The 12,233-nt window shown below is 39.6% G+C and overlaps 1 protein-coding gene across 1 annotated transcript; it reads right to left on the bottom strand.

Moving 5' to 3' along the window:
- Positions 1-8,786: 8,786 nt before the first annotated feature.
- Positions 8,787-11,627, bottom strand: LOC307260069 (protein S100-A1-like). The gene is made up of 3 exons (XM_080040195.1): positions 11,560-11,627; positions 10,297-10,456; positions 8,787-9,515 (listed from the first exon to the last, which is right to left on the bottom strand). The coding sequence occupies exons 2-3, from the start codon at positions 10,435-10,437 to the stop codon at positions 9,366-9,368; spliced, it is 291 nt and encodes a 96-aa protein (XP_079896321.1). The 5' UTR covers positions 10,438-10,456; positions 11,560-11,627; the 3' UTR covers positions 8,787-9,365.
- Between the last annotated feature and the right edge of the window lie 606 nt (positions 11,628-12,233).

The raw sequence follows: 12,233 nt of genomic DNA on the forward strand, positions 1-12,233 counted from the left end.
AAATGACCTTAGTCTCCTCAAGAAGTAGAGTCGACTTTGTCCCTTCTTGTACACTGCCTCCATGTGGCTTTTCCAGTCCAGCTCACTGTCGAGCTGCACACCGAGGTACCTGTGGCTGGCGACCATCTCCACCACAGTGCCCCCGATGCTGACTGGTGCTGGTTGAGTCCTCCTCCTCCCCCTCCTGAAATCCACAACTATCTCCTTTGTTTTTGAGGTGTTGAGATGGAGATGATTGTGTGTGCTCCACTCCACAAAGTTCTCTATGGTGTCTCTGTACTCCTCCTCATTTCCCCCTGTGATGAGGCCAACAACAGCTGTGTCGTCTGAGTATTTTTGCAAAAAGCAGCTGTTGGTGTTATGTTTATGATCCGCTGTGTAGATGGTGAACAGGAATGGAGCCAGCACAGTTCCTTGTGGAGCCCCTGTGCTGCTGAGGATGGTGCATGAGGTATTGTCCTGTAGGCGCACATACTGTGGCCTGAGATGAAGGTAGTCCAAACACCACAGTACCAGTAATGGATCCACCTTCATCATCTCCATCTTCTCCCCTAGCAGACGTGGCTGGATGGTATTGAAGGCAGATGAGAAGTCAAAGAATGTTATCCTAACAGATGCATCAGGGGTGTCCAGATGTGTGTATGCCCTCTGCAGCATGTAAATGAGGGCATCATCGACACCGATGTTAGGCTGATATGCAAACTGTAAAGGGTCCATTAGAGTTGACACACTAGTCCTGATGTAGGAGAGGACAAGTCTCTCAAATGTCTTCATGATGTGTGAAGTGAGCGCAACTGGCCTGTAGTCATTGTGGTGCGTGGGATGGGTCTTCTTTGGGACAGGTACCAGGCAAGATGTTTTCCACAGCCTTGGGACCTTCTGTAGGCGCAAGCTCAGGTTGAACAGGTGTGTCAGAATACTACACAGCTCTGAGGAGCAAGTCTTCAGTAGCCTTGGGCTGATGTCATCGGGCCCAACTGCTTTCCCCGGCTTCAGCCTGTCCAGCATCATCTTAACCTGGGCAGTATGGAGAGTCACAGGTGGGGTTGCTGGTGGAGTAGGAGGTGAGAAGAGGGGACTCTGTGCAGGTGACATCTCAGGAGTGTTGGAGAGAGGGAGGGGAGGTGGAGAGGAAGCAGCATTGGTCAGCAGACCAGGTAGGGGCGGCTGGGGTGGTGTGGGGCAGTCAAACCTGTTGAAAAATCTGTTCAGATCATCAGCCAGACTCAGTTCACCATCAGGCAGTGTGCTTCCCTTCTGCTTCATGCCCGTGATCTTCCGCATTCCAGCCCATACCTGCTTCACTCCATCCTGCTGCAGCTGTTGTTCCAGTTTGAGCCGATATGCTTCTTTCCCCTCCTTAATCCTCACCTTCAGTTCCTTTTGAATTTCTTTGATTTTATTCCTGTCGCCCTCCCTGAAAGCCTTTTTCTTCTCATTCAGTAAGGCCTTCAGGCTGCTGGTTATCCATGGTTTGTTGTTAGGGAAGCAACGAATTACCCTGGATGGCATGATGTCATCATAACAGAAATTGATGTAATGGGTAATGCATTCTGTTAGGCCATCGATGTCTTCCCCATACTCCTCACAGAACACATCCCAATCTGTTGTCTCAAAGCAGCACCTCAGAGCTTCATCAGCCTCAGGATGCCAGGCTCGTAATGTTCTGGTGGTGACAGGCAGCCTCTTTGCAGCTGGGGTGTAGGAGGGAGAGAGATGGAGCATGTTGTGGTCTGATCGACCAAGAGGGGGCAGTGCTGTACATTTGTATGCATTTTTTACATTTGCATACAAGAGATCCAGTGTTTTAACACCTCTAGTTGCAGTAAGTAGTAATGTAATGGCTTGAATTTATATGAATCAACTGAGTTAGTTTGAAGATATGGAAAAGTAATAAAGGGACTTGAACATTTTAATAGTAGAATGGTTTAAGTAGCTGAAGATTGGAAGGAGTTCTAGAGTAATTTCACCTCATGTGTAATGAATCTAGAATATATGCAAGTTTAACTTTTTGAATTTAAATAAATAAAAAAAAAACTTTTCATTGATATTACATTTTTTTGTATGCATCTGTATAATACATATAATTCTATATTGCAGGTGGACATGTGGCTTTCTCGGCTTCTCTGTTGCCTGACGGCATATTTACAATTGAAATCTCAGAAGCAGAAAATAACCTGGTCTTCAAACACGTCGTCACCAACATTGGGAACGCCTACAATCCAATAACCGGTACCTGAACTATATATTACACCTTTAGTCGATTTGGCAAACCGTTTAAAGGAGTCAGTGATTCTGGAGAACGTTTGTTGTCCGAATCACCTTTTGTCAAAATCAGTGAATATCTCCTCATGAACCACTACCTGTACATACTGTCTGCACTCCAAAAAAAAATAACTGTTAATGTACAGCCTAAGCTCTGTAAACGGGGAAGTTACTAGCTACAGTGGCTCCCCTTTGTTTACATACTATTTGTTAACAAACCAGTTTACAGAGCCTAGGCTGTGTATTAACACTGTATTTTTTTTCAGCGCACTCTCAGCACTCAGTACATACCGTATAAATGTTTTTTCTTTTACTTATTCAGACCAGATTTCCAGAGGCTTTAATATAACATAAACACACTTTCCACAGGTGTGTTCGTTGCCCCGCTGAAAGGAGCCTATCACTTTGAGTGGTTCATCGGTGGATGGGGCGGTACTTCTACCGGCGCTCAGTTGTTCAAGAACACAGAATCCATCTTCCTGGCATTTGCACACACACAGAACCGAATACTGTCTACTTCTAACGGGGCTTCGCTGCAACTCAACCCGGGGGATAAAGTGTTTTTGCGTATGTGGTCTGGATCTGCAGTGTACGACAATTTTAATCACCACACCACCTTCAGTGGGCATCTGCTTTTCAACATGTAACATTGTTGTGGGTGATAAACGCCATTTCGATTCTGATGTATGTCTTCTTGCTTATATCAGAACTGACAATAAAAAACTTTGACTTTTGACTTGACATGCAAATATCTTCATCTACATAATGTTCAAGGCATAGTTCAACATTTTGAGTTTCAAATACAAATATATACTGGAAAAAAACAGGAAGTCCCAGTGACGGTCACATTTTTATTTGATTCTAAAATGACAATGTGTAAAAATATAGAGCGCCACATAAGGTGGTAAATAAACAAGTCCCAACCAGCACACAGGAGCGTTTAGTGATGTTGTAAAGTGTATCTGTTGACCTGTTCCCCTTGACAACCAGTGTTTGAGCTAAGCTAACCTGGATGTGTAACATTTAAATTTGATAAACTCTACAGAAATTTGTTTTTGATGAGTCAGGCTATGCTCTAGTTCTTATGACATAATAGGTTTTTTGAACCAATCACATCAGTTCTCTGCCCGAATGTTAAAAAAAAAAGACTTTCGGCATAGAGACATCTTGATACGGCCACACCCCTACACAGTCATGTCAAATGGTCTAGACTCTAGACAGTAAAAAATATGTTTTTTTTAAACTGAGTTGAATACAATTGATCAACATTTATTTTCAATCGGATTGTTGTAAATGCCTATTAGGACACCCAACTTTGACATCATATATTGAGTTTGACTATTGTAGACCAGGTTTACAGGGGCTTTAGTATTCCTTGCATTTAAACGATTGTAATCTTAATCTGAATCACTGAAGCAAAATCAATTTCAAGCTCTCATTTTCTGTCATATAAAAGCTAGATACATGTTCAAATCTGCAAATGAAATGAAGACACATTTCAAGTTATTATTTGTTTGATTCCTTTGTCATTAAACATCACTGCAAAAGCATATCTGTGTCATTATTATTCTTTGTTCAATTAAAAGAGGTTGGACTGCAGCATGCATAAAAGCAGATGGAAAAACACCATGGATTAAAGCTGGGATGGAGGATTTGGGGTGAAAATGGCAGTTGGGATAGAGATTCGAATTCAAATACCTCAACCGCTCCACTTGTTCTCTTTGGTCCCTCCCTGACACTCTCTACACCAACAAAGTCATGCCAAAGTGAATGGACAGTCCCAACAGCCAATAAGAACAGAGAATCAGAGCCTCGCTCCGATTGATCAAAGTGTACAGCTCATGTTAACCAATCAGAAATCATATACCCCAGCTTTAAAGAACTGTTCAACATAGATAAAAGGCTGGGTCCGACTGTGTTTAAAACCTCTTTAAGAAACGTGGTGGGAATAAAATCAAAGTGGCTGGTTTCATGTTTGTTAAGATTTCGGATAAAAAGGACAGTGAAACCGGTTGAAAATGGGGTAAAATGCATACAAATGTCTCTACTGGTGGATAAAATGCTGTCTGGAGTGATGATCTGATGCCTAATAAAATCAACTTTGTCTTTAAAAAAACTGTAAAAACTCCTCACAGGTCTCTTGTGTAGCACAATTAAAATAAGAGGGAGAAGAGGAGATGACTCATTGGGGCGGCAGTGGCGAAGTGGGTAGGGAGCTCGCCTCTGGTGTGCAGGGTCGGAGGTTCGATCCCCCGTCTCCCCGCCACATGTCGAAGTGTCCCTGGGCAAGACACTGAACCCCGAATTGCTCCCGATAGTTAGCTTAGTTAACTTAGCACCGTAGTGCTAAGCCTACCCTGCGTGGTAGCTGCTGCTATCGGTGTATGAATGTGTGTGTGACTGGGTGAATGTGTACAAAAACAATGTAAAGCGCTTTGAGTCTGTGATAAACGGAGATATAGCGCTATACAAGTCCATTTACCATTTACCATGACTGAATCTAAAACCTTAAATAAAAGTCTGGGGTTCGAACGTTTTTTTTAAATCAGGTTAGAGAAGTAGGAATTGTTTGCTTCTTTTACTGCTGATTGAAAATGCTTTAATATTTAATCATAAAACAATCACTATGAAAAAGTATTACGTTAATACTAAATACAACTTAGAAAAGTTTTTTTAAATCAGGTTAGAGAAGTAGGAATTGTTTGCTTCTTTTACTGCTGATTGAAAATGCTTTAATATTTAATCATAAAACAATCGCTATGAAAAAGTATTACGTTAATACTAAATACAACATAGAAAAGTTTTTTTATAAAAGGCATAATTTATAATGGAAACTACGTACAAATAATACAACATTTGTCATTATTAATAACTTGTGTGTAATAACTATGTAAATGTAGAATAACTATAAATATTACTAAAATACTATTTCAAAGTGTTTTTGTTTGTCAACCTATCCCGGGGTAACCTGTTTGTCAACCCATCCCGGGGTAACCTGTTTGTCAACCCATCCCGGGGTAACCTGTTTGTCAACCCATCCTCTTTTCCCGATTGGTCTTCAGGATTGGTCATAGGTCTGCTCATTGAAATGTATTTTCTCATTTGCGACATTGGCTTCCATTTTATCTTATTGCAACTTAGTCTACAATGATGAGTTATTAACACACATGAAGGAGATTGATTAACCCCATAAAGGCAAATCTGTCATATTTTATACTTAAGTTTCTTAGACTTTAACATTGTGTGTTGAAGTCTTCTTTCAAGTTTTATCAGGGTATGTTCAAAAGGTTACAGTAACAATACAATGTATATTAAAATGTATATTTTACTATCAATATTCACTGATTGATTTCTTACCTCGTAGTTAATAGTATAATCATGTAAAAATTTGCGAAATATTGTATTTCACGATGCAATCTGAATTATGCCTACCATAATGCCAAATTGACTGCTTTGATCATGTAAATTAACTTGTTTCTGATCGAGCTTGTTGGAAAAACATGTTCTTTAATTAGTTGTTGAAGAAAGAATAAAAAGAGAAAATTATCTATTTTGAGCTTATATTTTCAACGCTTTAGTTGTATTAAAAGTAAACTGAATAGGCAAGGTTACAATGATCATGTAATATAGAAAAGAGAATCAGAAGGAATTTAACATTGTACAGAGTCAAATATATATAAATGTGCAGAATTATGATTGGTTTATGATTGTCGCAGTGATTATCCCTGGTGGAACTGGTTATCGGGTCTCGCAGAGGGTTGGCTCATGCTCTTGGTCCAATAACATGAGTGAGAGCTGTCAATGCGGAAGGAAAAAAGTGTCCTATCCCACATGCCTCTCATGTGTTTGCCTGCCGCTAGCATAAGGAGTGTATCTGACCTTCCATTGTAAAATAGTTACTTTAATGCCTCTTCTGTGCTGAGAAGATGTATTTCTCTCAAGGCTATGATGTTCCCACATGACTTGCATGTAAAGCTGTGACTGTCAGACAATTGAAGTGACTGATTATACAAATCATTTGATTATAAGTTAATTATAATGGTTATTTCTTATTATATACATTTAAAGGGTTAATATTACAAGGTTAGTATAACAAAGTTAATATTTCAAAATGGATTTCCCTAACAAGCTTTTGTTAGACCATTGTTGTGATCTCAATATATTTCCATAAATATACAAAAAACTAATATTTGCCAACATTTCTTTAGAAATTAAGAGATTTAAAAATGTAAAATTATCTATTTTGTCAAAAGGTCCAATGAACACTTGAGCTACCTGTCAGGCTTCCTCAGAAGGGTAAATGATGTAGGCCTGTTACCATCTACTCCCTCTACACATCCGACTGCAGTCCCGCCCACCCGGAGAACATCATTGTCAAATTTGCTGACGACACAACGGTGGTGGGGCTGATGACAGGGGGAAACGAGGCGGCCTACAGAGATGAGGTCCTGAAACTTGGTGATTGGTGTGCATCAAACAACCTGACATTGAACATCACCAAGACCAAGGAACTCATCCTGGACTTCCGACAGAACAGAGCCGCTCACGCCCCCCTGCACATCAACGGTGAAGCTGTAGAGCAAGTTGAGTCCTTCAGATTCCTCAGGGTCCACATTTCTGCTGACCTTTCCTGGTTGGTCAACACCTTAGCGCTGGTCAAGAAGGCCCAGCAGCGGCTACACTTCCTGAGGGTGCTCAGGAGGGAGCAAATAAACAGCTGCTGGTGACCTTCTACCGGTCCACCATCGAGAGCCTGCTGACCTACGCTGTGTCAGTGTGGCACTCCTGCTGCACGGGGGCCGACAGGATGAGACTGCAGAGGGTGGCAAACATCGCACAAAAAATCATTGGCTGCCCTCTGCCTTCCCTAAGCACCATACACAACTCCCGCTGTCTCAGCAGGGCCAGAAACATCCTGAAAGACACCACCCACCCCGGCTTCCATCTCGTCAACCTGTTGCCCTCTGGAAGGCGCTTCAGGTCCATACGTGCCAGAAAAAATAGACTCAGAGACAGCTTCTTGTTTTTTCCCAAAGCTGTCACCATATTCAATTCCAATTTGCACTAATACAACTGCACTGACGCACATATTTCCACTGACCACTGCACCACCAGACATATCCCCTATATCGTTCTATGTTTTTGATGTCTGTTTTTTGGTTCAAGTTATTCTGGATTCTCATCCCTGACCTTTTGGTCTTGAGAGCATCAAGCTCCTGATGACACAGCTGTGGGGGATAACTGTAACACGCAAGACCTGCCATGGCTAGGCCAGGATTTAAGAAAGGGTTTTCTTAACATTTGCAAAATTTATTGGAATGAAATCCAACATTCAATGTATGTATCGTGTGGTTCAATTCATACCAATGGACGTTAATTCAAAAAAGATCTGATAATGCTTTTCATCCAATGGCCATGTGAAGCAGATTATACCTTAAATTAGTTGTAAATCCCCTTGAGGAATCAAGATGGGAATCTTAAATTCCTGCTGAAGCTTGTATTGTAATTGTGAAATAAACTTGCTTTGCTAATTTTAATAATCTTGCTAATCGGCCCAATAGAACAGGGGCCGTATTCACAAAACATTTTATCTTAGCGCTAAGAGTACTCCTAAGGAGCACTAAAAGTTCTTAGTAAGGAGTTATTTCTTAAAACCTATTCACAAAGCTGCTAAGACCAACTTTTACTAAGGAATGGGAGGGACTCCTAAGCTAAGACTAGAGGGCGGTGTTGACCCTGTTGCTATGGATGATGTCATGTTCATACCTTCTATGCCCACAGTGATTGGCTGTGAGGGAATGAGAGCTAAGAGTGAATTTATGATAGAAACACTGTGGGAGAGCAACGGAGGAGATGCTGCGAAGTGCCACATATAGGCCTCTAGTAGGAAATTAAACCCAAACTTGACACCAACAGTAACTTTCAGTGCATTGTAAACCCAAAGCAACTGCAGGAAAAGGAACTTAATAAATATTTTTTTATATAAATTTAATAAATATAAATGTGTCTATACTTTCTAAATATAGCTTTACTAAGATCATTAACCCCTTACAGCTATTAAGGTACCTATTGTAAAGCTCACTAGCGTTAAATCTCTCCAAAACACCATCAAATGGTTGTCTGTGAATTACTCTTAGGGCCAGTTTCACAGACATGGATTAAGCCAAGTCCTGGACTAAATGGAATTTTGAATGGATATTGTCCATTGAAAGTACAATTTAGTCGCGGACTAGGCTTAATCCATGTCTGTGAAACTAGCCCATAGTGTCTTAGGAGTCCTTTTGAGGACTCCTAGCTTTTCATAGATTTACGAGCTAGTTTTAGCGCTAAAATGCTTTGTGAATTACACTTATCTTAAAAAGTTAGGAGTCCTAAAATTAGGAGTGAAACGCCCCTTATTTTTGAGAGTTACTCCTAAATCAGCATGTTAGGACCTACTCTTAGCCTTAAAATGTTTTGTGAATACGGCCCCAGATTTATATATATGTCATAATGTTTGTAAAATAAATGGCTTGCACATGTTGAAACTGGTTTACATGTTTATTGAGAAGGAAGTCTTTTCTTGGACAAAAATAATTGAGATGGTTATAGCAATGATGTTTTTACTGTAACATTACAAAAGGTGCTGTGATCTAGTAAACATTCAAACACTTTCCCTCCGTTCAAATACCTATACTATCAGATAGTATAGGTATTAGAACGCAGGAAAGTTTTTCTACCACACTAAATAGTAGATAATCTACTATTTAGTGTGGTAGAAAAAAGATTTAGGATGTCCCGATTCTTGTGGCCAGATTTAGGATGGTTAGAAATGCCCATATGTCTACTACATCCAGACGAGATTTTTAGTGTTGACAACTGCATCCTATTTTGGCGATTCTGACCCACAATCCAGTGTGCACCTGAAGTGAATGCCTACTGCATCTTAACTACATTATTTTTATCGTCGGATGCAGTATGTAGAATAGTAAAAAGAAAGAGTATGCGATTCGGAACACACACATGGTTATTGGTAGTACAATCGTTGCTTTGAATGTGAAATAACAGACTTCAGTCTCTTGGAACCAGGTTGCTAATACTTATTCACTTTTTTTTTGCAATTATTTTAACCCTCCCTCCACAAAGAACTCGCTGCAGATGATGGTCAGCGCAGCTATCAGGGCCATGAACTCCTCGAAGTCCACTTCTCCATCTTGGTTTGTATCCAGGTTGGTCATTATCTCTTTCACCGCTTTGGGATCCTTGGTGTCCTAAAAACACAAGCGTTGGGAAGAAAATTAAAAGCATTGGAGAGATCTAGAAGTAAGTAAATAATTTATTTCGGTCCATGACCACAAAGCATAATACATACACTGGTTAAGAATTGTAAAAAGGGCAATGGCCGAAAAGGTGTAGGATGAAGCCGAGGCTTATTATGACATTTTATATTGTATATCAAAACTAGAATATTTGGAAAAATAAATAAAAATAACTTGATTTTACTTAAGTAGCCTAGTATTTCGAAGTCAAAGTCAAAGTAATTTTTATTGTTAATTCCTACAATATGCGCCGCGATGCAAAAGTACAAAGGATAAAATTTGAAAAGATGCAAAAAGTAATATATACAATTAATACATTATAATCAGTGCAACAGGTAAGACAAAACAAAACTGTATAAAAAAGAAGATAGATTGAAATGTGTAATATGAGGAACTTTATTTCCGAAATGTGCAATATGCAGTAAACTGAAAAAATTGAAAGTGTAAACTATTCGGGCATAACAACGTGCAGACAGAGTATACATAGAAATCACTGATTTACGTTTCATAAGATCAAATCCTAATGCAAACTGCATACACGTCCAAAACGAGAAGCATCTCAAGCTCTGTGGAGTCGAGGTGTTCCCGTAGCATCATTGTGATTTGCCATGTTCAAATAAATTAAAGAACCACTCATACTAATTGATTAGTTATGTAATTGAACAGATGAATGAATTGAGGGAATTTGTGGCATTTCTCAATCTAATAATAAGATTATCGTTTAGAGACTCACTGCAATGAAGTCGGACAGTTCTCCCGTCAACAGTTTTTTCATCTCAGCATTGCTCAGCTTGTATTTGTCGCCTTCCTTTCCAGAGTAGCTGTGGAACACTGTGATGAACTCCTGAATACAATCTTGAAGTTTGCGAGGCATTTTTCACTCCAATTGATTTCTGAAATGTGAAATAAAGAGAGTCGGTGTCCAAAACAGAATATTATATTAAAGCTGCTAAAAGGCGATGACCTCGGTCCTCTGAACGACCGCGGCAACAAACAGTTTTTCCTGAATGCAAAGTGAGTGAAAAGAGCCCTCAATCTCTTAAAATAAGAAGATGTGCAGTAATGATACAAATCGTGCTCGGGCCCTAATTACTAAGAATGCAGGAGGAAAAAAAGTTGTTTTAGCATTGTTATGGAAATGGGTTAGATTTGATCAACCAAAGGGTGATTCTGATCTTTATACTGAAGACCAATAGCCTCCAACAATACATTAGATTCAACTTTGACCACTTCTAACTAGAAATGAAAAAAAAAAAGATGTAAAGTGCAAATGTATAAAAGTGACATGAATAATAACAGTAAAGGTAGATAGGATTATGCCAAGACACATTCAGTGAACACTCTCAGTATTAACAGGACGATATGATGACGGTTGGAGGGAGGAGAAAAACTAAATCATGATGCCAAAAGATGCAATAGATGCTGACACATCAACATTGGAAAAGCAGTAAGAAACGTGTCCAGGCATTCAGCAGGCTTGGACTTGCTAGCATTTCTGCTCTCATGGTAATCAACTGCAGAATGATCAAGTTCTGTCAGTAGTAGACACCTATGTATGTTCATTGTACACATTGTAGGGAAACAAATGTATTAAGAAATATCTCAGCCCAAAATACTCTTATTACTTACATTAACGGAGCATTAACTAACTGTTAATAACTGCTTAGTTTGTGCGAATTAAGCATTAATTTATAGCATGGATTAACCTTTATGCTTGGTTGTAATTTAACTGAGCATTAATTAATTATGCATAGTTAATTCATAACCAAGCATTAACTTACCCATTAATAACTAATAAATAACGCGTAATGCTTAATACACATTAACTAACCATTAATAGCACTACCAAAGCATTAAATAACAGTTACTTAATGAACCCTCATTGTAAAGTGTTTCCGAAAAGTTAATATGAAGAGACAACATGGAGAGACTAATATTCAGAGGTGTGGAACTCGAGTCAGACACATTTGATTGAGAGCAAAGAGCAGTAACTCACCTGAACGCTGACGCTGATAGATGCTGCTGGTGCAAGTGTCTTCAGCTCCGCTCTAGTCTCAACAGTTATACAGTATGTCTCACCTCAAATACCTGCTAATACACAATGATCAGACAGGCGCCTCCCCCTTCTATCTGGTGAGCCACACAGTTTTTCAAAAAGTCTAATCTGGATCAGAATGATGACATTTCTCATTTCAAATAAAATCAGTTTTATTTGTATAACCCAGTATCACAAATAGACATTTGCCTCAGTGGGCTTCACATTATGCCGTACAGTATGACACCCTAATGTCTTATCTTGATATTGTACGCCCCTGTAAAGCACTTTGAATGGCTTTGTGTCTGAATTGTGCTGTTTAAATAAATTTGCCTCTGCCCTAAGACCCTTTTGCAGACACATTGGAAACAAACATGAAGTCCACCTTTCACACAGGTAAGAGAGAGAGGTCCCAAGAAGACAGTGACGGTCCATCAGAAATAACCATTTGTGAACATAGGAGACATGGAGAAGAACACTAGGAGGATAGAGTGAGAGAAAAAGATAGTTGGGCTTGGACCCTCATGTATATGTGACAACAAACATAGAGCTGCTCCTCAATTATCAGAGATATTCCAAATCAATAACTTTGTGTAACTCTAGAAATGAAACAGACCCAAGGTGTTGGCAGACTC

This window comes from Ammodytes marinus (assembly GCF_949987685.1).
Source record: "Ammodytes marinus genome assembly, chromosome: 13".
Lineage (NCBI taxonomy): Eukaryota > Metazoa > Chordata > Actinopteri > Uranoscopiformes > Ammodytidae > Ammodytes > Ammodytes marinus.

Coding starts and splice junctions, on each gene's coding strand:
- LOC307260069 (XM_080040195.1), bottom strand. CDS start 10,437: ATGCCTCGCAAACTTCAAGATTGTATTCAGGAGTTCATCACAGTGTTC. Junction 9,516..10,296: donor AACTGTCCGACTTCATTGCA/GTGAGTCTCTAA, acceptor TTGTGTTTTTAG/GACACCAAGGATCCCAAAGC.